Here is a 26,242-nt window from a genome sequence, read left to right as displayed (position 1 = left end):
GTGGGGACCCTGGACGTCACCGAGACGGAATGCGAAAGCTTAAAGTAGTTGCATTAAGATGAACGGGCAAAATGGCAATTGGAGAAAAGGATGTGATTCTTTAGGGACTGTATGATAAAAGACATCGGTCAACACTTGATGGAGTCCAGCTGTTCAATTACACCTCCGTATTTACAGTCTTTAATCATTTACAGGGATCTAACAATTATTGACAGACAGTTTGTGCTAACTTTTGTTAAGATAAGACATGCACACTTGAACTTTTTCATTCAAAAGTTTCACTTGATGCCACACTGCCCTCTCTAGCTGATGGGACGGTAGTGTAATGTCCTCTCTTACTGTCATGAATGCTCAGATGAGCATGAAACCCCCTTTGAGTGCTTTTTATGGCCTCTTATCTGTTCTTGTTTAAACTGCCACCTCCACTCCCATCGTCTCTTAATACTGGGAATAACTGAAACACTTTCTATTAAATAAACAATGATTTATCTGCAATATGCAATTTTCAATTCTATATGTTCTCCTCTTAGTACAAAAGTCGGGGGGGTCCCCTGTCCTCTGAGATCAGTGGCATATCCGGCGTGGCCATGTGAGATTTACCATCAGTTTTTCCTCCTTCATTTCCTGAAAACAAGTTTGTTATCATTTTTCCTTTTCGTACTCGAGTGACTCATGGATTCTCTGTCGCTCTCTCCTGCGCACCGTATAAATACAAGTTTACAGAGACATGTCTTCTGTGTAGACCATCTTCAACATCTGGAGGTCTTGGGGACATCGCAATTTGTTCGCCTCTTACTTTTTATATATCATTTACATTTTAAGTCGGTTCTAAGGTTTATTATTACAGATATTTTCTTTTTGAGAATATTTCAACTTTTGAATACCATCCATTTGTACTGATGAGCACCTGTTCGACTCCGCCAGTCATGCTTTTTGCCTGTTTTTTCATTTTTTTTGCTCTGTGTCCTCCTCTTCATTGGTGTATGTATGTTCCTGTAGAGAGCGTGCTTCTGCCGTTTAGCACACAAGTCAGGGAATGCCTGCTCTACACAGGTAACCTTAACCTTTAACCTGTTACAATTGTTGCAAATGGGTTTCTGCTTCATTTTGAGCTGCAGAGTCTAAATAGATGCTAGGATCTGCTTATTGTGGGTGACTGTGATGTGTGCTACATTCTTCTGTCAACATGGTCCTGTGCCTTTTATATAAGGGCATTCGTTTTGCGCTACAATTGTACTGTGTTTTCTTCCTAAAGAGCAAAGACTGGCTTGAGGTAATGGCAATAACTGTGTTCATGTGTCTGTGTGTGTTTTTATCCATTTTAGATAACAGAAAATATGGGCTGTTCCTCGAAATGAAACTTGATGGCTCCGTTCTAGGGTCGCAAGAAAGGAAGCCCGACTGTAAGCAACTGCTGCAAACATGAGTTGAAGAGCACAGTTTACTGTCGGAGTATTGTAATCATTAAGTAATCCTTACTTCTCCGAATGTCCTTCAAGGACAAATACCTTATCAGAAAAGATAACAATTCATAATATCTGTGATAACAAGGGTTATGCAAATAATAACAAATTGTCGTCATTTTGGCTGATGATATGAGAATATCTTCTAGTGGCAGTATTAGAGGTCTGAAGGTGATGTGTGTGTTTGCTGCGCTGCAGGTGTGCTGAACCTGCGCTCGGTGAAAGCCGGGGAGACGGTCATCCAGAGCGCGGCTACATCGCTCTTCCTCTGCGTGGATGATGAGGACAACTTGAAAGGACAGGTCTGAACATTCAAACATCTTCACAAATGTGAAACATCCAAAAGAGCATGGTTATTTAAAAACAGATTAATTAAGATATTATAAAACTGAAAAGTGACAATTGATAAAAAGATACCATTCTAGCCTAGCAGTGTATAGATAAAATGGATACTATGGCGTTTACTGTTTTTCCATTTGTACAAGCAAAAAATACAATATTATAATATGATATTTTATTTAAACTTTAGATAGTCAAGGTACTGAGTTTTTTTTTTTTTAAAGAAAGAAGAAATGTATACTTTTATTTAGCAGTGTGGCATTAAATTGAACAGAAGTGACATAAACGATATTTATAATGTCACAGAGAATATATTTCAAATAAAGGTATTTTTTTTCTATTCATCAAAGAATCCTGAAAAAGAAAGTCAACCATGATTTTGAAAAAAGATTTTGAAAAAAGATTTTGGGAAGGTTTTTGAGCTGCAAATCAGCATATTAAAAGGATTTCTGAAGGATCATGTGACACCGAAAGCTGTAATGATGCTGAAAATTCAGCTTTGCATCAAAGGAATAAATGACATTTTAAAAATATATTTACGTATAAAATATAAATAATAAATTACATTGCAACCAAATGAATGCAGCCTTAGTCATAATAAGAGACTTCAAAAACACACATAAAAAACAATTTGTGTATTTTTTTATGATTTGCACAACATTTAAAAGTCATTGATATATAAATATTTTTTCAATTAATAATTTGTTTTCTCTTCACTACTCAAATAGATAGACTCTAGATTTGTAGAAATGTTGATTTTACTTTATTACACATAATTCTACACATCTTGTTTTTCTACACACGTTTTTGAATCCTGTATTTCATTATTTATTCGATGTGGAATTGATTTGACATGGTTTGCCAACACCTGTAGTAAACACTGAGTAAGCTGTTAGTTTTATTTAAGGTACATGAACTTCACTGGTTCTGAGTTTTCTTTTCTTTTTCAGTCACATTACACTGAAGGAGACTGCACCTTTCAGGAGTTGCTGCTGCCAGATGGATATTCTTATTTCCTTTCTCCACACACTAAGAATCCCGTGTCGCTCCTCTCAAAGAAGTCCGGGCTGAAACACAGCGCCCCACTATCTCGGTTCCTCCCTCTTGTGAAAACTCAGTTGGCAATGGCAGAGAAAGGAGAGGACAGCCAGATACAGGGGGGCAAACAATACATTAAGGACATAAACCTGGACTCTGACGACCCGTTAGGAATAGGACATCACTCACATATTGAGACGGTCTTCAGTCCCAGTCTGCACACTAGGAAGTGAAGACTGCAGAACATCGGTTATGGAGGCATGCTTTACATTATCACTGGACTGCAATGTTTAAAAATGTTTTGTCACTGTGTTTTTTCTTTGCCCAAAACTGTATTTATTAGAACTTATTTATTTATTTGCTATGGTCTAAAATTATTTAAATTAATTTAACTTAAATATTGTTATATTAAAAATTATACAATTGTGCATTTAAATATTTAAATTCAGCTGGAGAAGATTCCACCTGCAGTTGGTTTGTTGTTTTTGTAATACACCGATTCACTTCAGTATGATTTTTGTGTCATTAAAAATTTTAATAAATAATATATAAACATGGCTCAGCGTTACACAATTCATGGAGCACACACACATCGTAAATCACTGTACATATTTTCCTAAAAAGCCTTTGAATACAGAAGCATTTCACCAATGTCAGAACAGCAGTAACACAAAACTGTTCCAGATGAATGATACTTAAGACTTGATCCATTCATCGGGACACACAAATCCCTGGCACATTCATGGCTGCAACACGGGCGACAAAATACATGACATTTAAATGACACCGCATGGCGCTTCTTCCTACGATTAAGTCAGACAATAAATATGTCAACAGTTCCAGTAAGATCTTTAAAGCAAAGGTGCAAGCGCTTTCATTGCACAACACAGCTCAGCTCATCTTCAGCTAGTTTTCCAAAACGCATTGAGATGCCACTCTCTAAATAGATAAACATAGTTTCTCATTCATTGATTTAAAGTTCAGTGGAAAGGGTGTGATGTCAAAAAACGTTTGGTTACCGGAACATTAGGAAGGCGGTTTAAAGACGTGTTATAAAAGTCAATGTTTTTTTAACATCTTCATACCTTTCCTTAAGATAATGCATCTGCATTTTGTACCTTCTTCATCAACTGTTTTGTGTTTCTTGCATTTATTCCTTCCCATCATCCACGTATATTCAGTGAATCACAGTGAGGCAGTGTACCTTAAACATGGCACAGGAACACCTCCATCTCTCTTTCCTCCTCTTTGATCTCCAGTCTCTCAGACTTGGGTGACTAGCGGGTAAACGCTCCCTACACTTTGCACTCCGGACTGTCCTGTGCAAAGTCCAGCCAGGAGAGTCCCATTAAGAGGGCCGCAGATCCCCATATAGGTCGTGCCTCCTTCAAGAGGAACACAGTCTCCCTGTTCCCCAGGCTCTTCCTCAGCATCTTCTTCTTCTTCCCCTCCTTCTTCCTCTTCCCAAAGGGAGGTGCTGACGTGTGTGTATTCCTGGTTGTCCACACACTCCGTTTCGCGGTGGTAGAAGTAGCTGAAGTTGGAAACGATGACGGGAACGGGAAGCGAGATGGTGAGCACGCCGGCGATGGCGCACATGGAGCCCACCAGCTTTCCGCCCACCGTCATCGGGTACATGTCGCCGTACCCCACTGTCGTCATTGAGACCACGGCCCACCAGAAGGCTTCTGGGATGCTGGTGAAGGCCGTTCCCGGGTTGTCCACCTCAGCAAAGTACACGGCCGAGGAGAACAGGATGACTCCGATGAAGAGGAAGAAGATGAGCAGCGCCAGCTCCCTCAAGCTGGCCTTCAGCGTCTGGCCCAAGATCTGAAGGCCTTTGGAGTGGCGAGACAGCTTGAAGATCCGGAAGACTCGAACCAGACGGATGACCCTAATGATGGCCAGGGACATGGACGGCGTCGCTCCCTTAGACTTGGCCAGCTCCGTGCCGAGCGTGACGAAGTAGGGAATAATGGCAAAGAAATCTATGATGTTCATCACATCCTTGAAGAAGGACATCTTACTGGGAGAGCAGGAGAACCGCATCACTAGCTCAAACGAGAACCAGCAGATGCAAATGGTCTCCACCAGGAAGAATGGATCTTGGAAGGGAGAGGACATTGGGATGTGCGAGGTATTGTTTCCGGCAAGGAAAGCCTGGTATGCCATTTGCTGCAAAAGATACAGAGTAAAGAAAAAAAAGATAAGAAATTAGATGCAGAAATGGGATAAAAACATATGACATTCAAAAACATATTAAACACAGCTAGAGCGTGACGTGCATTTTGCATGTTCAAGGAAGGCATATGTTGAGCTTATTTTGTGTGCTTTCAATATACTGTAGTTGAAATATTTTCTTTGTGGTTACAACCTTATACTTTTAATTTACTGTGCAGCTATATGTGTGTGTGTGTATTTTAGAATTTTGGAAATACATTTGGAACCAGAAGTGAGCTAAATCTGATAACATTTTGTGGACATCCTCATTTGTAAAACCTGTATATATTAAATGTATACATTTTAAATGTGTAATGAAGTATGTATTCTTTTAAATTTAGAACTAATTTTAAATCTATCTCGTTATTCATATATTAAGGGGATTTTAATGCTATTTCATGCATTTTGACTTATATTTACACTACTAAAGAGTTGAATTTCCAAACATATATCGCACATGACCAAAGGCTCAAAAAACAAGTTGGACATATGATGGACTATTTTTGTGCTAAATATACTTCTTCAGGCTTTGTATAAGTTTCTGGATTTTTTCTATGAGCACGGCCTTTTATGCCAATATAAAAGAAGAATGAGAGTAACTGTACGTGCTTTATTCGGATTACAGAAGTCGTCGGCACAATTGCTTGAGAAGAATTTGATATTTTGTTTTTGGTTGACGAGGGAAAGATAACCTTGTTCAGCTTCCCAAAGAACCCAGCATGAAATCAAAATGTACAGTATTTATTTTGTTAGTTCACATGGTTAGTTTTAAGGTGAACAATTAATCCGTGCAAGTTAATCCTATGAAAAAAATGATTTGTCTTGGTAATCTTTAATCAAAATCTGATCATTTGCTTGTTCTCCGGAATGATGACGCATGAGCCATGGCTTTGGGAAGAATTTGCTGAACTACAACCTTCAACCGTTAGTTTGCTGCGAGTGAAAGATGAGAGGAGGAGTGCAAATCTACTCAGTATTCAGTTTAAGAAGGAAATACATCACAAATAAAGTCTGCAGCAACATCCGGTTCACATGAACAAAAGCAGGAAATTCAGAGAAGAAAGAGGAAAAACTCAAACAATGCATTTGGAAGGGAATGGAACATTAGAAGTGTTTTAGGAATAAAAAATGATCAAGACTGAAGTTACCATGGAAATAATGATTTTTTTGGGAGGAAGAAAGTGGTTTAATTAGAAGAATTTAAGATCACCAGGAAGTCATGATGTTGCACTCTCCAATATAGGTGGCGGTATACACCTCAACGCTGACCTGTAACAGCCAAAAAAATAAAAGAAGAAGACAGTTTCATCTCGCCCCTATTGAGCTAAAAACACAAATAAAAGCACAGCCATAAGATGAAAATAGCTCAAAAATATTCCGCATCCTAACAATGAGCAGGAGAGATTTTTTATTTTTTTATTACGTTTGAAATCTGGATATTTATCTTACAAAAAACATGGATTCGCTACAGGGGGAGTTTATTCACCCCCCTGAGCCATGCTAGGGACGTTTTATTACAGATGCGCGCACTTTATTTCACATCTTCGGATCTGTTGACAATGAACATCCATTTACCCCCATTGAAAGGCTTGGAAATGCAAAGACAATTTTTATATTACTCCAAATGTATTCATCTAAAAGAAGAAAGTCACATACAACTAGGATGCTTCGAAGGTGTGCAAAACATGGACATTATTTTCTTTTTTGCGACCCTAGAACGGAGCCGTCAGGTCTCATTTCGAGGAACAGCCCATATTTTCTGTTATCTAAAATGAATAAAAACACACACAGACACATGAACACTAACCATGTTCAATATAGAAAGATCATTTCTGAAACTTCTCTTGACACCAAACATGTTTTGCCTAACAAGAGCCTGACTGAAACTATTTGGTTGCCCATTTGACACCCACTTCTTGAGTGAAGCTGAATGTCCCATTCTGCTTTTAGGGTCACAGAACATGACCTGTCACTCAAAGGTCAGTCATTTTCACTCTTTATCACCCTGACTCCATAAAAAATGACTTGATCTAATGTGTACACGAGCACAAACCACATCAGTATGTAAAGAGGTAACCAGAGTAGGGCTATTTTCAAATATGTATCCATAAACACGTATAGCCTTACTTGAATTTCCAGTCATAACTCAAAGCTAAGCACGTGTTTGCATGGAAAACAGATTTATGAATCGCAAGAAAGAAGATTCGAAAACGACATGTGAGATGTGAGTTTGTATGCACGTGTGGTGTGTCTGATCTCATGTCGGGCTATTATTAAGTGTTCCCTATCGTAGTGCTTATTTAGCTTTTGCTAAAGTGATCATAGGATGTTGTGAAAGTGTGTTTCCATTCCTATTTCAGCGTTCAAGGTCTATGTATTAATACAAGCTCCTGTATCTGTATTGATATGCTCTGAAGGGTTGTCCTTACTCTAAAAATAGCACCTCAGATCTCTAAGGTGAAACTTGAGAATGTACAATCTCTCTCTCACTAGCTTTAGTTTACTGCTCGTTGACGGTCTGATCCATGCAGAATTACTGAGCTGCTTTGGCAGCGTGTGGAGGTTGCGGTCTTGTGCCGAAGCAGTCGGGGCGCTGCTGGGAAACTAATTTGATACTCTTTACTAACTTTTTACCTCATTGCCCCTAACCCGCCCTGCGTCTCTCTGTTTTCTCTCACTTGATCAAGCACAGGCGCTCTTTCATACTATCACCTGTCATCTCTCATCTCTTTCCCATTTTTTTCTATCTGTGTGAGCCGATCTCTCCACGGACACGTCACTTGACTGTTTACCAACCCCCCCAGAGTCTCTGCTCCCAATCTGTGGATCAGATTTAACGACACGTCTAAAATAATCTCAGCAATAACCCTACACTGCTCCTGAACTTTTCATCTGTGTTTTCTTTTTTTTAATGCAACTTCTCACACTTTTAAACTTATCCTATTATTATGTGTGATTTGAAATGTGTACGCATTTTTATATTTGTATGTGAATCTGTATAGGCGTATAGTCAGTAAGAATGCCTCTGTGCTCTTAAAAGTTATCATTTAGCATTAAACATTTTTTTTTTACCTTTGATAGAAATTCAGAATGCAATGTAAATTTACACAGCACACTACTTGGATAAGTTTGTCTGTACTTTAATATGCAATAGGCAATATGCAAAAAAGTCTCTATTGTCAAGAGAAATAAGCTCAGATCAAATTGAAGTCACTTTCAAACGAAGCAGCTTTCTGCTGGTCAAAATAGATCAAATCTGCATGATCAACTTAAAACTGTTTATAAAGTTTTAATTATGGATATTTTTCTTACAAAAATGCATCGATTCGCTTCAGTAGGGCCTTTATTAAATACCCCTAGAGCTGTGTGGAGCACTTGTTATGATGGATTCATGCGCTTTATTTTGCTTTATTTTCACCCATTCACAGCCAATATAATGCTTTGAAGAGCCAGTATATATATATATTTTTTTACATAATTCCAGTTGTATTACTCTGAAAGTCATACAGACCTAGGATGGCTTAAGGGTCATTAAAGGGATAATTTTGTTTTTTTTTAGGTGAACTATCCCTTTAATTATTGGGGAAGTACATCAGCTTTAGTTTCAACAGAAGACCAAGTTATTAAATGTTATTAAAATTTATGAAGTCAGAAAAAAGAAAACCAAGAAAGATGGATAAATCGTACACAATAAGATCAACAACATGCATTAATAACACACTTAGCAAAGAGAATTTCCATTCCATGCCGAGTAATACAATACTTTTTAATGTATGCTCTTTTATCTGTATACGCTCAAGAAACCATCTGCTTCATGCTAAGAGCCCTTCTAACATTCTTAATTATTGCTCTGGCTTTGCTAGAGGTTGTTGCTCAAATTTCTTTTCTTTTTTTTTTTTTTTTGCAATATGTCTACTCTAATGAAAAAAATAAATCCTGCATTTTCTGTATGGTGATATCAACTGACAACAACTTGCTAGTGTTTAGTATCATTCAACTATGTGTGTCACACAGTAGTGTAAATCATGTTGAGTCAGACACTGTAACGTCGACCTCTCACCTCTCTCAGCTCCTTCTCTACTCTGAAGTCAGGCAACGTCTCCAAACAGAAGATGAGGATAGAGAGCACGATCACCATCACGCTGATGATGGCGATGATGCGGGCGCCTCCAGAGGACTCGGGGTGCTCAAAGAGCATCCACAGCTTGCGCTGGATCTCATTGTCTGGCAGGGGTCGAGGCTCCTCCTTGGGGAAGCCCTCATCCTCTTTGAAGCGAGCCATGATATCCTCACCCAGCTCATAAAAGCGCAGTTCATCCATGAAGACGTCCAGAGGCACATTGGCAGGCCGCCGTAACCGACCTCCAGACTGATAGAAGTAAAGGATGGCATCAAAGCAGAATCGATTGCGGTCCAGGAAGATCTCGTTGCGGAGTGGGTCAAAGTAGCGCAGGCGGCGCTGAGGGTCTCCCAGCAGAGAGTCGGGGAACTGGGCCAGGGTTCGAATCTGTGTCTCGTAGCGCATGCCTGACACATTGATGGCCAGACGTTCAGACAGCGCCCAGCCTCCTCTCCACATTGAACCAGATCGTCGACTCTCTCTCTTACTCTCACCCTTCTCTTTGTCACCCTTTTCTGCCTTGTTGCGCTGGTCCTTGAGCTTCTTGTCACTTTCGCTGATCTCTTCCTCTGCTTCTTTTTTGACCTCCATTTCCCCATCCGATCCTCCTCCTCCTCCTTTGTCCATCTCTTCTTCTTTTTTCTTGTTCACTCAGTCTGTTATATTGAATAGAAACACAGTCATCTCAGCCAAGCATGAACCCAGGAGTTAAAGGTTTGTAGAAACCTATAACCGCTGTAACACTAACAGAAGTGGACATTTCTTCTATCGTATCTGACAGTCTTGTGAATACATTTTCTGATTACAGATATATTTGGTTTATTTTAATTCAATATTAAGTAAAGATTTTCAATTGTTAAATAATTTTGCACTTATTTGCTATTCTGTAAGTCAATATAAGTCAATATTATGTATATATTTCAACGTTATATCATTCCATAATAATTGTGTCCAACTATGTCAATTCAAGGTGTGGAAATATTTTTTTAAATGCAATTATTATAGAATTTGAAAAAAAATGCTAAAACATATGTGATGCATCTTCAAATTTAATGTAATTTAAATTTATAAAATGTAAAATGAAATTAAATAAAAAATAAAAAATTACATTTTTTAAATGTAATTTAAAACATTTAAACTTAATTACACTTTGTTAATAACATTACACTCAGAAATTGCAAAAAATGCAAATAATTAGAAATACAAACAACAAATAACATGTTGAATTTTTTTTGAAGTAGAAAGTTTTTTTTCATTTACTGTACATCAAAATCTTTTTTTTTGAGTATATGCAATACAATAGTATTTAATATATTAAAATAAAAGCAAATGTATAATACAAAGTACTTTTATCTATTTTCCAAGTAGTAAAATGTTTAATTAAAATGTGTAACAGATAAATAAACTGCTCCACAACAAGAATTTGGTAAATGTATACAGTCATGTTCCAGTTATGTAACTAAAGATAGTATCCATACTTAAATTCTTCTGCAGAAACTTCTCCTGCTGTTCCATGAAATCATATACCAACATTTCATGTACTCTGTCCGAACCCTGTGTTGACTCCTGCAGACAGATCCATTACCACTTTGACCCTCACCACGAGAATAAGACTACAAGACTTTCAGACAAATAAAATAAAAATAAAAATGTTAAGAGAGCTGTGTATACAAAGACAGGAAAATAACCTGACTTCGAGAATAAAACAAGACTTTAAGTGAAGTTAAGGGGTGAAAAATGTTCAACAAAAACTTCACAATCCCTCGCGAGGAAATATCTCCCAAAATTCGGAAATGTAGTAGCTACTAGAAATATAGAGGCTTGAGTCGTTGAAAAGTTTCTGAGAAGGCGCCTTGTTTGTCCCTCCACTTACCCTCTGCCACTAGTGTCCGTAAATCCAGAATAGTTACCCCACGCTATTCGTGTTTCTTCCCTACCTGCACCACACCATGAGCTGTGTATCTACTGCCAGACGGTCTATAGCCTACGAGTCCAACAGGAGGAGTTTTCTCCTGTACCCTGAACCACAGACTCTGTCCTGGCCTTGGTCAGTGCAGTAGCCCACAGATTCTTGAGGCTGTTTGTAGGTCACTGTCTTCACTCCCTCTCACACTCACCGCAGCGCTGGGGAATGCTGTCATGCTGAAATTCAATCCAGAGCCCCTCGTCCCCTCATCAGCTCACTGTCCCAAACATCGTCACACCAGTACCAGCACCAGCACCTTAAAATGCCTGTCTATTTCATTTATCTCTTTTTTTATATCATTTTCCTTTATTTATGTATGCATAACAGGTTTTTGCTATTTGTTATTTCATCCCAACCCAGCATTTCTGCCAACAAATAATTAATTATACACAAAACAAAAACTCCTAACTAACTTTTTTCTTTTATTTTTTCCAGACTAATGACATAGGTTTCCAAGTCACTTGTGTATTTCTTTTGTAGTTCATTAAAATAGTCTATATGAATAAAATGAATAAAAAAATTCCAATATTCTACAGATATTCCAATCTCAGTTAATATAACAATTAATGTTTAAACATTAACATCTAGAACAAAGGTTACTATAATTCTTATAAATCTTTTTTTTTTTTTTTTTTTTTTTCAGTTCAGTTCTTACCTTCTTAGCAACACCTAAAACTACAAGAACCATAACCTGTGACGTCTTTGTTGACACTCTGGGGAACTTGATTCCCCTGCCCCCTGCAAACTGGTTCCCTTGGACTGTATGTTTCGATTAACCTGATCAATACATAAAATAATAATAATTACTAAAAAATAGTAATGTGTAAGTTCATAGCTGATTTACATGTTAATCCATCAAATAATAATACAAATATAAAATAATAATTGTAATAATTATTACAATAATCCTTATTATTAGAATTAGTAGGAGGAGGAGGAGAAGGAAGAGTAGGTCTAGAAGAATAAAACAATTACATAGATGTGAAAAAGCTTTAGTAGTTTATCATTTTATGGTTTTAGGATTTAGTTTGAATATTAAAACCTTTTCCATATTAAAACTGAGATCACTAATAACTTATACGTTTTTTTGTTGTTGTTGTTGCTATTTTGTGAATAAATAAATTATTGCTTTTCGTTTAAAATAATTTTAATGGTGTAAGTACTTTTCATTTCATGATATGTCACATAGTTTTAAATTTGTAAATAATTGACAGCTTTGGACAAACAGACTGTTTTGTAAACAACGCTGGGTGGCGTAAGTCCACGTGTTCTTCGCCTTTGGCCTAATAGTAACTCGTTCAAGTTTTAAAAAGCCCCAAATACATGAATGCTATGTAAACGCATATAAAAACTCACCTTATTAGTGAGTTCACCTTATTCATGAGAACCCAAAAGGAAATTGCATTTCGTTTCTCTTTCAAGTCCTCGATCCACGTCTGTAACTTATTCGTTCATAAAGTGACTCTTGACCACTGATCTATATATAGATCAGTGCTCTTGACTCATTTCTGCAACTCTAGTTCAGTCAGAAGGATATTCACGGATGATTTTTGTGGAAATATTTATATTGGTAGTGTTCAGTTTTTTTTTTTTTTTTACTAGATAATATCTGTTGGGACAAAGTAAATGTGTTACAAAATACAGCTGCTTTGCCAACCTCACACACTCCAGCCCATCGTCACGTATGCTCAGTTTTCTCCAGCGGTTGTGCACGTCACATATGATGTTACAGAGACATCTGTTCTCGGTTCAGTCCGCTGGAGCACCTGCAGGGGCAGCGCTGTTGACTCAGGAACAGCTGGGAGACCGGGATAGGATCATATTTCAGACGATCCAGTCGGACTCAGCGAACCGGTTCATCAAGTTTACTAAAATAACTTCAACATATTCGATTCGTCCAGGAAGCGATCATCTCTAGTTGACACACACACGATCGGTCACTACCACTTCTCTATCAGATGATTTGATTACACTAGAAACCTCTTACTCGAGCAGACTCTGTCAGCCTGTGCAGAAAGTTGGCATTATTTACATTTGCTGCACAAGTGAAGGTTTATCGTAGCTTGTAACATATGGCTTGTGCGCAGCGTTATGTCAACAAAGTTGTCATCGTTACTGGGGGCACTAGAGGCATTGGAAGGGGCATCGTTAAAGTGTTTGGTAAGGGTTTAACATATTTATCTTTCCACTCAGTTATCGGAAGTAAAGGGAGTAAGTCAAATTGATTTCGTGTTTGCTTTGCAGTGCAAAACGGAGCCAAAGTTGTGTTCTGCGCACAAGAGAGTATGTGATTGATTTAAATAGCCTTTCGATTGTACGGCTCATTCGCCAATAAATGCAATAACGTTTCCTTCTTTCTTTTTTTTTACGATTGTCAGCTGAGTGGTCAGCTGGCCAGTCTCTGGAGTCTGTGCTGAACAAGGAAGGACTGGGATCATGCACGTTTGTGTCATGTGACGTGACAAAAGAGGACGACATCAAGGTAACACACTGTCTTACTCATTTATTTTTGCTTCTTAAACTTGTATATACATAAGAGCAAATACATAATGCAGAGGAAATGGATACAATAATAGTAAAACTTAGCTAATGCAGTTCAACTTTTATGTTTTTTTTTTTTTTTTCATTTTTGAAAAGGGTTCCATGTAAAACTTGAGATCAGTAATATAAAATACAACGATTTTTGTGCTTTTTTGTGGGTTAAGCATATAAAATAAGTATAATTATAATGTAGTTTACATTTACATGATGCATAGACTTTTTCAAAACTAATGTATAGTTCAAAATGTATTGTTTCACTAATTTGATTGTCGTATATCATCTTGAAGCGATTAATCAATGTGACGATCGAGAGGTTTGGACAAATAGACTGTTTGGTGAACAACGCTGGCTGGCGTAAGTTTTATTCACCCTTTTTTTTTATTTTTTATTTAAACTTCTTTATTTGTTCTACACTCTTTATTTTAACAAGGGCCTTTTGGATTTCTTTGGAGAAAAAAATATTTATAATAATAAATAAATGTATAATAAATTAATAAATAAACAGTTTTCTGTATATAAAATCCCCTGCCAGACCCCCCTCACAAGACCACAGATGAAACCACAGCGGAAGAGTTTAGAGACCTGCTTAATCTGAACCTCATCAGTTACTTCCTTACTTCAAAGGTAAGGAAGTGATGTAAAAAAAAACTTGAGTCTCTTGTGCACAACAACTTTTTTTTAACCTCTTTTCATTACCCCGGGTCAGTATGCACTGCCGTATCTGCGTAAAACACAAGGAAACATCATCAATCTGTCCAGCCTTGTGGCCTCAATAGGTCAGAAAGATGCTGCTCCCTATGTGGCAACCAAGGTGAGTTTCTCTGCTTGTCCTGGGTGCTTTCCTTGATCATCTTAGTTGGAAGTAACAGTAATGCTCAAATATATACACAAGGGGGCGATCACCGCGATGACTAAAGCAATGGCTGTGGATGAGAGTCGCTATCAAGTGAGAGTGAACTGGTGAGTGATCCTGCTAACATCTAAGCTGTCCCTTACTTCGTTATTCATATCTAAAGTATATAGGATTTTCTCTTGTTCAGATCCAATTGAATTTCCATCTGTGAACATGCTGTTTATTAACATTTAAACTATTTTATAGCATCTCTCCAAGCAATATAATGACGCCTCTGTGGGAGGAGCTTGCCGGCCGCACAGAAGACGCTGCTGCCACTGTTAAGGGGGGAGAAAATGCTCAGGTAGGTGTTCATAAGGTTGAATATGCAATGCTGTTCTGCTGAATATATTCTAGTAACATATTTCTACTCAACAGCTGATTGGTCGAATGGGAACGGAGACTGAGAGTGGATTAGCGGCCCTCTTTTTGGCAGCTGATGCCACTTTCTGTACTGGGATAGATTTGTTTCTGAGCGGAGGGGCTGAACTGAATTACGGCTTCAAAAGCCAAATTCCATAACCGGACGACAGTGATGGAAAGGCCCATGAAATGATAACGGGGCATAATTTTTCATCTGACAGCTTGTTTCATGCTGCTTCTCAGTGCAACTATTTGTGTTCTCAGTGTAACTAGTTCTCACTGTAACCAATAAATTTTTTTTAATCATTGCAGAATTTCAAATCGTTGTGCGAAACGATTTGCACAACTTTTATTTGAGTGAGGTTAAGTTTCATATTAAACAATCAGATTATTGAACGTTTACTGAATTTCCAAGCAATTGAAAATTGTTTTTCATTCACTTATGATCAGGTAAATTGTGCAATAATTGTTCAATTTAGAGCCAACTACATTTATTTGTATATCAACATTTTGGGGGTATCGGTGAAATCTTAATTAATTAATCTAAATGCTGAGTTTTTCCTTTTTTAAATACAAATTTTAGTTAAATAGTATATGTAAGGGACCTGCACTATGAATTACAGTGCCATGAATGTGCAAAGACTTACTGATGTTTACATGTAAACATTCCATGGACTGTTTGTTACACAATAATCCAATTTTTCAATTGTGATGTAGTGATTGTTCTTTTGACAGGTTGTGATTTGCTTCAAACACAAAATTATTTGTATTCATAAATATATATATATATATATATATATATATATATATACAATTTTCACCGCTGTCATATTATTTTACTTAATATTAGCTAGAAAAAGTATGTCAGAAGCATGGCCTATGCCACTAATGTGGGTTATTCTGATATTATGATATAAAACAAGTTGATAATGTTGTTAGTCTTTTGATATCAAAATGCTGTGGTTAGTCCTCAACGATATTAAACAGCTGGAAATGCATCGCATTATATGTAAGTTACAAGACAGTAAATAATAATCAGATTGGTGTAAATTTGGTAGCAATGCCTAATTAAAATTAAATTCAAAGAAAGAAAACCCAATTCAATTTAATATGCAAATGGAAACTAGGTTTCTTTGTAATCTAAAGCCAAACAGCCTGGTTTACAATAGTGACCAACACAAGTGGGAGGCTATTTTTATTTTCAACACATCGTCAGCTGAAGGCATATAACATATTGACATAGAATATATTTCTTCAAATGTCCAAAAGCCAATCGTTTAACGGGATTGGACTAATGCCTCATGACCAGAATGAACTACTGGCCAATGACCGGAATGTTTCCCCATACAACCGCCCCCCCACCTCCGGCACTGACTCTTTACTTTTTTATCTAATCAGATGCAAGACACCTGTCACTCCCACCCGCGGGTCACTATTAACCCTTTAATGGACAAGAATAGTTTTGTTTGTAACATTAATGACTTTTAAAATTCATATATAGATGATAAATATATTGATGATGATGATGATATAATCGACACATACCTATTTATTAATCTTATTATATGAGTGTTTTATACACTAATTTTTATACATTTGAAGAATTCAAACCCTGAGCACTCTGCCGCTGTTTTCTTATGGGGACCAATCCGGAACGCAGAGAGTCCGGGACTAGTTTACCATTCATCTCTCAGCACGGCAGCGATGGCAGCGATCAGGACGGTGAGTTCAAAGATCATTTCACTTATCCCCCGCCCCCTTACACCACATCCTGCTGTCAATAATTAACAGCTCTGTCTAAACTCCCTATCTGGAGTATATTTAACAGAACCGAATTTAGCACCGTTAAACAGCAGATCATGGACATTGCGAATCGACAACACGGATGTTTCAGTTATCACATAATTGCACGTTTTTAAGTGTTTGATTTTATATTTATATAAAACATAGGAGGGTCACTTTGAATTGCTGCTCATACTCAAATCTGTCTGTAAATCTCCAGACGCGGATGAAAGCCTGATGAATGAGAGAGAGAGAGAGAGAGAGAGCGCAGTTTTCCACGTATTTCCGTATGAACGCATGCGCCTATTGCAAGCCGTGTTTACAATCGTTCACAAAAATATAATACATTTTTTTTACGTTGCCAGCACTTTTCTAAGAAATCACTATTAATATTTCTAAAACGATTAGTAGGATTTACAATTTTAATTTTACTTGTAACTATTTATTAGATACGAATGCTATAATTCATTCCAGTAATAGTAATCAATGCCTTTTCAGTTGTGTGACTATTATTCCTTTGCTATTAGTCCAACAAGGAACTATTCCACTTTTACTGGTTACAGTTTGCAAATGTAATCAAAAGGTGTCTATATTAACTACCCAGACCTACTTCTGACCATCCATTTGTTGCTGATATTCCTTTTCTACCTGTATCTTGTCATGAGTGGCTAGTACCTATATTTTAGTTACATGTAATATAATGTTTAATCATACTAGATTTTAATAATGAAATTTAATTTGAAATGTTGAACAATAAAATTCTGACCTGTCATTACATGTACACAAGTAAAAAGCCATTGCGTAAATAGTATGATTTTTTTTTATCTTACAGCTGAGTAATATTAGTTGAACCAATATAATAGTAAATATAATATAATAATATAATAGTTGAATAGTTGCAACTTTTGCATTTGAATTCTTTCCAAAATTGATGCCTGTAGCATTGGTGTTATATTTAGTTAAATAAAATGTATGCATTTAGCAGGCGCTTTTATCCAAAGTGGCTTACAGTGCATTCAGGCTAACAATTTGTTTACCTAACTTGGCCATATTTTGGAAGTGAGTAGCAAAGAGAATTGAATGAATAGTTACTATAGTGAATTTGAAAACAATTCTAGCACCTATTGGATTACTTATTAATAATTCAAATAATACTAGTTGCAGTAAAATATGCTAGTTAGTTTTTCAGGAACTAATGGTAAAACATCTTGCCATAAGATCCTTTTGCCTGCCAAATTATGCACAGAGTTTAGTGAGGTCACCCATCAGAGCTATCATGTAACCCTACTACATTATTTATGATGTAAACAAATGTCTAAAAAAAGAAAAGAAAACACTAATAGAAGTAGGATTAGCTGTGTCTTACAGTAAAATAGGCAAACACACATCCGATTTCCTTGCTTTGCTTGTTCACTCAGGGTTTTTTTAAGTTATTGAAAGCACTGTTATGCAGGTATATACAGCTGGCACATAATAAACCTTCACATCTCACGAGGGCTCAAAAACAGCTGTCAAGAACAACATGCTCTGTGTCTGATTGGGCTATGAAAGGCAACGGTCGAAGTCACACTCTGTTTCTGTGTTTTAAGGCCCTGAATGGACGATTTCTTCAGCCTCTCTCCCTGTCATGTGGGTCGTTGCGGTTCATCAGCTCCTCCTTCAAGGTACTGAAACTAACCTGTTGTGCCAGGTTTGTGCACTACTTTCATATCCATGCCACCACAAGTCAGTCTGGGCCTCCCAGGTCTTGTGATTGTGTGTCTGTTTTTAGTTGGCTCAGAGTTTACGTTCACAAGTTTTAAGGTTCATCCAGAGTTGAATTTTCTCACTTAAACAGGCATCGGTGTCACCTTGTGGGATCTGACGTCTCTTTTCTTTGTGCCTTTGCTTTCTTGCACGCTTTCCCCCCTCTCCCTCTCCTCTCTTCCCTTCTCACCACAATTTAATTAAATTCAATTTCTATAAGAGCTTGACTGGCATGATGAATCCAGATTAATTTTTCAAATGCATGTCCAATCAGTGATAATGAATAAACATCTCTCCACGTGCCCGCTTTACTCCCTGCCCCTCTCTGTCTTTTTGTTTTCTCTCCCTCTCTCTCTCTCTCTCCGCGGTTGTTTGTGCCAGGCTGCAGATCTTACCATAGAGAGGAACCCTGTACTGAAGCCAAAGCCAGACCCCTCAACCCTTGTGTTTGGCAAGCAGTTTTCAGACCACATGCTGACAGTCAGCTGGTCTGCAGCAGGAGGATGGGAGGCACCTCAGATCAAGCCCTTCCAGAATCTGTCCCTTCACCCCGCTTCCTCAGCCCTGCATTACTCCATAGAGGTGAGGCAGTGTGTGAGCCACATGGCTCTTAGTACCTTTTTGTCATTTATTCAAAAAATAATTGACTTTATTTCCCAAGTCTGGTGTTTTTACCTGAATTGAAAATATAGAAATGAAATATCTGCAGTGTTTTCCTTGGTATTGTAATTGCAATCATTTATTTTTGATACATTGCCTTTAATAATAATAATTATTTTATATATGTATAGGTTGTTTATAATTCTAAATCTTATACATCTTATACATCAAATAAGTTAAATTTATATTACATTAAATAATCTTGATGAGTATATAGTTAATTATGCAGCTAGACAATCATGTTATATGCAATAACTCTCTGAAGATTGGGGTCAGTATGAGATAACAAAAAAAAAAAAATATTAAGCAACACAACTGTTTTCAACATTGGTAGCAATAAGAATTTGAGCCCCTAATCATCATATTAGAATGATTTCTGAAGGATCATGTGACACTAAAGACTGGAGGAATGGCTTCCATCATAAGAACTCATCTATATCATATATATTAAAATAGAAAACAGCTATTTTGAATTGTAAAAATATAATAAGTTAGCTGTAACTCCTTTGGTAAGCTTATTAAGACGGAGTATTTGTATTGCTACAGCTAGTATGTCCATGAGTCTTCTGCACAGTTATTTGACCTTGTCTTAATATACAGGTTTATTTAATATGATCCATTTTGAACTGGAGTGAACTGTAGGCCTTACTAGTCTTTAAGACTAATTTCCCCAAAAATGTCCTATTTATTTTTTTAGAAATCTTTCATTAATTTAATTCTTTTTGATATTCTGTTTTATTCTCAGCTATTTGAGGGCATGAAGGCTTTCCGCGGAGTAGATAACCGCATCCGTCTCTTCAGGCCTCTGCTGAATATGGAGCGCATGTACCGGAGCACGGAGAGGAGCTGTCTGCCTGTTAGTCTTTATCTTATGCCATAAGGCATTACTTCAGCTTATTGATTAATTCCCTGTGATTTGATCACATTTCCACTTAGCCAATCCTCTCCCATCTCCATCATCATATTCTCTCTCTGTATCTCTCTTAGTTGTTTGATAAGGACGAACTGATAAAGTGTATCAATAAGCTGATTGAGATCGACCAAGAATGGGTTCCTTACTCCACAGACGCCAGCCTGTACATCAGACCAACGTTCATAGGAACTGAAGTAAAAAAACTTTTGGTATTAAAATATAATTTACTGAATGATTTTGGTCTTTTTTTATCTTTAGTGGTGACCCTCCTTCTCCTTGCAGCCCTCTCTAGGTGTGTCTCGAGCCGGTCAAGCTTTGCTCTTTGTCATCATTGGGCCTGTTGGACCTTATTTTGCAACTGGAGGCTTTAGTCCGGTGTCACTGCTGGCAGATCCTCGATATGTCCGGGCTTGGAGGGGCGGCGTTGGAGAATACAAGATGGGAGGGTGGGTTTTCACAATTATTTCACCAAACATGAAAAATAATTGCTTTACTTCTCCTGTGGTTGTCCTGATGCCGTATGGCCTTCTTTGTTTTATGAAGCACAAAAGGAGAGTTTAGAAAAATGTACTGCTTGCACAATGGCATCGAATGGCAACCAACATCAAACTTTACAAATAAAAGGCGCAAACGTGTTAGAACGGTTGTATGATACGTATACAGTGTTATGGGGATATACAACAGGGTTTGGTAAAAAAAAAACAAAAAAAAAAACCTCTGAAATTAAATTTTTTATTTAGTGAAAATCCTGGCCTTGCAGATGGTCTTCTGTATTCATGAGACTCTATTAGCACCGCATATCACTTTGTCAGGTTTACCCTGCTAAATTAAAGCAGAAATAAGTCACAGAACTCTTTTCAGAAACCATTTTCTGAAGTGTATAAGCGAAAGTATTTCAAATGTTAACTGTTCCGTAGTGTTGCATCAGAAAGTGTTTTTTTCGAGGCTGCTGTGGGTAAGACGGTTCCGTTTTCAATTCCTCCTTGTTGCAGAATACTGATGCATCTTCTTATTTGTTTTAATGGTTAGATCATGAATTGCAGAAGAGCAATTACACTTCTGCTAGTTTTTTTTTCTTTTCACACTCCATTGCCCTTTGAATGACTTGAGGCATATACAGGTGCATCTTAATAAATCTGAATGTCGTGGAAAAGTTTATTTATTTCAGTAATTCAACTCAAATTGTGAAACTCGTGTATTAAATAAAGTCATTGCACAAAGACTGAAGTAGTTAAGTCTTTGGTTCTTTTAATTGTGACGATTTGGGCTCACATTTAACAAAAACCCACCAAATCCCCATTTCAACAAATTCTATTCTGGTGGCATAAAAAACATGGAGTTATGAAAATTGAGTCAGTGTCCAAATGTATATGGACCTAATTGTGCAGTATAGCCCACCATTTTCCTGACACTTGGGAGTTTTGAAGTAGCTTTTCACGTTGAGGTTATCCAGAGGAATTCATCAGCTTTCACAGGCTGCAGTACGCTGGACATGGACAAGTTGCAACTTGGCATCGTTGTAAATTCCTTGCAGTCTGCTGACCCTTTACAACTAATGCAGCTCTGGTTTCTGTTTATGTGCTGTATCTGTCCCCGCTCACCTCTGTTATCAGTCCGTATCTTACTGTGCCATTATGCATGGAAGGTCCAATTCTGCAAGTGTTCAGATTATCTGATGTCTGTTTATATTATGATTTGTTTGTTATAAACCTCTTCCTTTAAAATGTTTCAATGTAATAATGTTTTGTGGCCTCATGTGCATCTCATAGTAACTACGGGCCGACGATTGCTGTTCAGAGCGAGGCGGCCAAGCAGAAATGCCAGCAGGTCCTTTGGCTGTACGGAGAGAATGAGGAGATCACTGAGGTCGGAACCATGAATCTCTTCATCTACTGGACCACAGAGAAAGGAGGTGAGAGGGAGAATCAAAAACTTCTGCAGTCCTAACGTGTGTTTGTAGGTGCAAACGTGTGCTTTAGGTCCCATTGTATACACATTGTTACTGTTGGCAATTTAGTGGTTAATAAACAAAACTACATGCGTCTTGTGGAAAAATATTGTAGCCAGAGCTACTTCTCTGTTCATGGATAAGACAGGTCAAGCAGGTACTGGGTACTCCACAGCGGTTGTCTCATGAAAATTTTGTCATTAATTACTCCTGTTATCTCATGTCGTTCTAAACCAGTAAATCCTTTGTTCATCTTCATCACACATATTAAGATGTTTTTAAGTAATAGACAGCAATGCAACTACCACCTTCAAGGCCCTGAAACGTAGCAAGGACATCATTAAAATAGTCCGTGTGACAGCAGTGGTTCAACTGTAGTTTTATGAAGCTACGAGAATACTTCTTGTGCACAAAGAAAACAAAAATAACAACTTTATTCAAAAATGTCTTCTCTTCTGTGTCAGTCTTTGATGTGCGTTCACGAGATTAAAGGTCCTTGCACACTGAGTTTTGGCATATTTGTCATCCTTCCCTAACAAGGTCGAAATTTTTGGATGATTGGTTTAGATTCAGTGTTTAAAGGTGCCATCTGTAATGTTTGGCAAAAAAAATCAAGTCATACTCCCCATTCCATACCAGATGGGGGCAGTATGCCTCAATAAAGTGAATTGGTCTACTCTAGAGTAACAAACGAGAAACGGCATAGTCTCTATGCTCCGCCCCTACTTTCACAACAACACTACAGCCACAGCCGAAGCATAACTGTGCGTTCACTTCGCCTTCACAAGCTTGTTGATCTCATGCAGACTAACCACAAGGAGTTATAAGTTAACCTCATTAAATATTGTTGTGGACAAAATATTATGATCCTTTACTTAAAATGAACAATCTCAGACACCTTGGTCCACGTATCACTTTTAATTTATTTTGTATGTCCCTGTACGCAAACAGGGACGCATCATAGATTAATACAAACGCTAAACAGCAATAATCAACCTGTCCTTTATTCTGCTTGGGAATTAATGTGCCAACACTCAAGCATTCACCGTGAGACTCACGCAATTGACTCTTTTCACACGCTTTCACGCCACACATCAATTTTTTCACGCACAGAAAAACCACGAAGCAAAGAGGACACGGAGACCAACAGACTAGACAGAGCAGGTTAGTTATGATATAATAAAATGGGTAACGTTAAGTTATAGCTAGCTAATTATCAAACGCAGCTACGGTTAGCCATCGCTAACATTAGCACGTTTATCGAACAGCCTTCGATACATTTCTATGTTATAATTTCCCGAAAAAAAAAATACACAAACATATAAAACAAACTTCTAGCGAAATACTAACAGCATCTTACTTAACAATCCAAAAGAAATGTTGCAAGTTCGGAGTCGTACCTCATTTCTTTCAGGTCCATCAGTTGTCTCCAGCGATTAAAAGCAGTGCCGATGTTTACTCTGGTTCGGCTCCTTTTCTTATCGGATTTGATTTGTGATTCCGAGCGCGGTTGTTTCCCTGTAGCGGGTGGTGGTCTCTTGCCAAGGGCTTGAGACATCCTTTCTATCTCTTCCCTGAACTGAAATGAAGTAGTGGGCTGTACTTTCCACATGATTGACATCAGGTTCAGGCACGCCGACAAGCCGCGCGAGTTATTAGTGTATTGCAGGTCGGCTGGTGGTTATCTTGCCCGCATACCGCCTCCCATGGCCGAAACTGGTATTACGACACCTGTCGGGCCGGGGCTAGTAATGCTAATGCTAATTAAGGTTGATATCTCTGCAGCACTATAACTTGACATTTTTTTAATGACATCATTGCTCTTATTTCTTCTCATTCTTTTGATGCGTGTAGGTCATGTTATGGATATTTTTACCTCAATTTTTGCATATGGCACCTATGGACACGTGGTAGATGTGTTGTTTTCTATGGAGGTTCAGAATCCTCTCGGATTTCATCAAAAATTGTGTTCTGAAGATGAATGAAGTTCTTACAGGTTTGGAACCACATGAGGATGAGTAACTAATGACAGAATTTTCATTTTTCTGTGAACTATTCCTTTAAGTGCCAGCTGTAACTGTAGACAGTATGTTATATCATTTTAATAAATAATAAAAAAACTAATTATCCAAATGGTATGGAAGCCCTGACAAGAAAATCACTGAGAGCATATATTGCTTCTGGTCTATTTCTCACTCTCAAAACAGCAAGGTTAAGTCAAGTTAACTGCGTGTGCAGTGTGGCCTGCTGTATGTAAGATGTTAACATTTAGTCATTTTCTTTTCCTTGAAGAATGATCGTCTCCCTCTGCTGGTGGTAAATTTGAATGCATTTGCTGCATCTTTACAGAGAAAGAGCTGGTCACCCCTCCTCTAGATGGAATAATTCTTCCAGGAGTCACCAGGCAGTCTCTGCTGGACCTTGCCAGAGAATGGGTGAGAAACAAGAATGGAAAGGGGGAAGTTTTTCAACTCTCACCTTCACATGTTCTTTAAAACATTAATACCTGTCTAGATTGCAAAACCATATATGTATGATAATATTCAAGTTAGTGACACATTAAGGACATGGTATGGCATTCTTTTTAATACCATGTAATACAATGAAAATACAATGGTATATGAATAGGAAAATTGTTCAGTGACATGTTGCATATCAAGTACCAAGACATCTGTTGCCATACCTGTATCATAGCTCTGCCATAGTACTGTTTGTAAGGGTTGCGTGTCTTTTTCAGGGGGACTTTAAAGTGACAGAGCGCCGAGTTTTAATGAAGGAGCTGATAGACGCTTTAGATGACGGACGGATTCTGGAGGTGTTCGGTTCGGGCACTGCATGTGTGGTGTGTCCAGTTGGCAGTCTTCTCTATAGAGGACAGGTAACGCTTCTCTAATGCAAATGTCCTCTGACAGTATCTTGCCAGTATAAACATTTTACTGCAAACACAGTTCTTGATATTTCAATCTTTTAGACTTACCAAATTCCCACAATGAAGAACGGACCGGACCTTGCCAAGAGATTCCATAAGGAGCTCACTGACATCCAGGTAGAGACGTTTTTCAAATAGCCCTTGAATTAATAACAGCTTTCTTTCGTTCCATTGTTACACTGTCTTAACCTCTGTCCCGTATCTCTATGTACAGTATGGACGCACTCAGCGGGACTGGGCACCAGTGATCATCTAACTGATCGGATTGGTCTAAAACCTCTCATCTCAAGTGTTTGTGTGTGGACTAAACAGACAGGGCTGTTATTAAACCTATTAAATATACGCAGTCTTTCCTAATGTCCTTACATGCTTGCTTGGAAATCAGTATGGCATAGTTTGTAGCACTAGAGATCATCCTTAAACCTAAGCTCAAGCGTCATAAGCAACAAACTAATATTTTCTCCTTGCAATAGTTACTGATCCAATCTGTAAACTTTTATTTTTGTCAACCTATCATCTTTTGCTGTCTTCTAAAATATTATTTATTTATTAACATTTCAACTTTTATATTGCAGGAATGGTGCTAAGAAATCAGGTTCAGGCTTCAGCATGTAATCATTTTAATGTAAATGTTAATTCACTGAGCTGCTTGTTTGTTTGTGTAACAGGAGAACAGTCATGATTTTCTATCTTACTAGTAAGAGGACAGACAGCTATTCATTTGAATTCACATTCAAGGAGTTATCTATCGCCAGATTTAGATGAATTAAAACCATGAGCTGAACTTATGCACGCACAAAGGACTTCAGGACGGCCCAGACATAGCAGCTCTTGAGACCCCTAGAAAAGTCTTGATGTGATAATCATAGATAGGTGATCATTAATAGACTCTATGTGTGTGTTATCTATATGATATCCAGAACAACAATGTGACCTGTATGTACATGTGTTTGTGAAATGTATAGCATTCACTGAACATGTATAATGTATTAGTTTTAACTTATTTTTGGTGTTGTTTTAATGTTTAGAATACATATCAGCTTATTATGAACCCCTCCCCCCTTTTTTCCCCTTCATTTTAAACTTTTTTTTCCTTTTTATTTTAATCCATGCACTACTCCACATCTTTTCTGTCTAAGTGCCTGATGGAGTGGGCTGCTACTGCACTCATGATTGGTTTGTTTTGTTTGAAGGGTTTTTCAGAGTAGATTTCTTTACTTTTTCTGTTTCTGTATTTTTACAAATAAATTAAATTTTCATCCAAATGCGTAATATGCCTTTGGCTTCAACCGCCTATAAATATTGGTTTCTGAAAGTCTAGT

At 37.6% G+C, this 26,242-nt stretch overlaps 4 protein-coding genes across 9 annotated transcripts; 3 read left to right on the top strand and 1 right to left on the bottom strand.

The window, feature by feature from the left end:
- Positions 1 to 772: 772 nt before the first annotated feature.
- On the top strand, positions 773 to 3,397 carry LOC127953680 (fibroblast growth factor 21-like). The gene is made up of 4 exons (XM_052552947.1): positions 773 to 1,053; positions 1,326 to 1,403; positions 1,662 to 1,765; positions 2,753 to 3,397. Exons 1-4 carry the CDS (start codon positions 900 to 902, stop codon positions 3,071 to 3,073), a joined length of 657 nt encoding a protein of 218 aa, XP_052408907.1. The 5' UTR covers positions 773 to 899; the 3' UTR covers positions 3,074 to 3,397.
- On the bottom strand, positions 3,350 to 12,948 carry LOC127953649 (potassium voltage-gated channel subfamily A member 7-like). Of its 4 annotated transcripts, none has more exons than XM_052552894.1 (3): positions 12,804 to 12,948; positions 9,121 to 9,836; positions 3,350 to 5,015 (listed from the first exon to the last, which is right to left on the bottom strand). In XM_052552894.1, exons 2-3 carry the CDS (start codon positions 9,805 to 9,807, stop codon positions 4,104 to 4,106), a joined length of 1,599 nt encoding a protein of 532 aa, XP_052408854.1. In that variant the 5' UTR covers positions 9,808 to 9,836; positions 12,804 to 12,948; the 3' UTR covers positions 3,350 to 4,103. The 4 variants fall into 4 exon arrangements, with proteins under 4 accessions (XP_052408854.1, XP_052408852.1, XP_052408853.1 ...); XM_052552892.1 differs by lacking the exon at positions 12,804 to 12,948 and adding an exon at positions 10,659 to 11,327; XM_052552893.1 differs by lacking the exon at positions 12,804 to 12,948 and adding an exon at positions 11,118 to 11,327.
- LOC127953673 (17-beta-hydroxysteroid dehydrogenase 14) lies at positions 12,911 to 15,349 on the top strand. The gene is made up of 9 exons (XM_052552939.1): positions 12,911 to 13,306; positions 13,391 to 13,429; positions 13,525 to 13,628; positions 13,975 to 14,041; positions 14,220 to 14,311; positions 14,394 to 14,498; positions 14,580 to 14,647; positions 14,787 to 14,883; positions 14,958 to 15,349. Exons 1-9 carry the CDS (start codon positions 13,219 to 13,221, stop codon positions 15,099 to 15,101), a joined length of 804 nt encoding a protein of 267 aa, XP_052408899.1. The 5' UTR covers positions 12,911 to 13,218; the 3' UTR covers positions 15,102 to 15,349.
- Positions 15,350 to 16,616: 1,267 nt separating this feature from the next.
- Positions 16,617 to 26,185, top strand: LOC127953658 (branched-chain-amino-acid aminotransferase, cytosolic). Of its 3 annotated transcripts, none has more exons than XM_052552910.1 (11): positions 16,617 to 16,664; positions 18,314 to 18,388; positions 18,852 to 19,052; positions 19,876 to 19,986; positions 20,118 to 20,237; positions 20,326 to 20,489; positions 21,813 to 21,955; positions 24,341 to 24,426; positions 24,729 to 24,869; positions 24,963 to 25,037; positions 25,135 to 26,185. In XM_052552910.1, exons 1-11 carry the CDS (start codon positions 16,647 to 16,649, stop codon positions 25,174 to 25,176), a joined length of 1,176 nt encoding a protein of 391 aa, XP_052408870.1. In that variant the 5' UTR covers positions 16,617 to 16,646; the 3' UTR covers positions 25,177 to 26,185. The 3 variants fall into 3 exon arrangements, with proteins under 3 accessions (XP_052408870.1, XP_052408869.1, XP_052408871.1); XM_052552909.1 differs by having other exon boundaries at positions 18,691 to 19,052; XM_052552911.1 differs by having other exon boundaries at positions 18,314 to 18,414.
- Positions 26,186 to 26,242: the final 57 nt, after the last annotated feature.

Source organism: Carassius gibelio, chromosome B3 (assembly GCF_023724105.1).
Source record: "Carassius gibelio isolate Cgi1373 ecotype wild population from Czech Republic chromosome B3, carGib1.2-hapl.c, whole genome shotgun sequence".
In the NCBI taxonomy this organism is placed as follows: Eukaryota; Metazoa; Chordata; class Actinopteri; order Cypriniformes; family Cyprinidae; genus Carassius; species Carassius gibelio.
This window is presented reverse-complemented; position numbering and strand designations above follow the sequence as displayed.

Bases quoted from the DNA above. Each gene is read 5' to 3' on its own strand.
- LOC127953658 (XM_052552909.1), top strand. From the start codon at position 18,352: ATGTGGGTCGTTGCGGTTCATCAGCTCCTCCTTCAAG. The intron at 19,053-19,875 runs GTGAGGCAGTGT...TTTTATTCTCAG, and splicing joins CCCTGCATTACTCCATAGAG to CTATTTGAGGGCATGAAGGC. The intron at 24,427-24,728 runs GTGAGAAACAAG...TGTCTTTTTCAG, and splicing joins TGGACCTTGCCAGAGAATGG to GGGGACTTTAAAGTGACAGA.
- LOC127953649 (XM_052552894.1), bottom strand. From the start codon at position 9,807: ATGGACAAAGGAGGAGGAGGAGGATCGGATGGGGAAATGGAGGTCAAA. The intron at 5,016-9,120 runs GTGAGAGGTCGA...TATCTTTTGCAG, and splicing joins TAGAGAAGGAGCTGAGAGAG to CAAATGGCATACCAGGCTTT.
- LOC127953673 (XM_052552939.1), top strand. From the start codon at position 13,219: ATGGCTTGTGCGCAGCGTTATGTCAACAAAGTTGTCATCGTTACTGGG. The intron at 14,042-14,219 runs GTAAGTTTTATT...ATCCCCTGCCAG, and splicing joins GGTGAACAACGCTGGCTGGC to ACCCCCCTCACAAGACCACA. The intron at 14,648-14,786 runs GTGAGTGATCCT...ACTATTTTATAG, and splicing joins TATCAAGTGAGAGTGAACTG to CATCTCTCCAAGCAATATAA.
- LOC127953680 (XM_052552947.1), top strand. From the start codon at position 900: ATGAGCACCTGTTCGACTCCGCCAGTCATGCTTTTTGCCTGTTTTTTC. The intron at 1,054-1,325 runs GTAACCTTAACC...TATCCATTTTAG, and splicing joins GGAATGCCTGCTCTACACAG to ATAACAGAAAATATGGGCTG. The intron at 1,766-2,752 runs GTCTGAACATTC...TTTCTTTTTCAG, and splicing joins AGGACAACTTGAAAGGACAG to TCACATTACACTGAAGGAGA.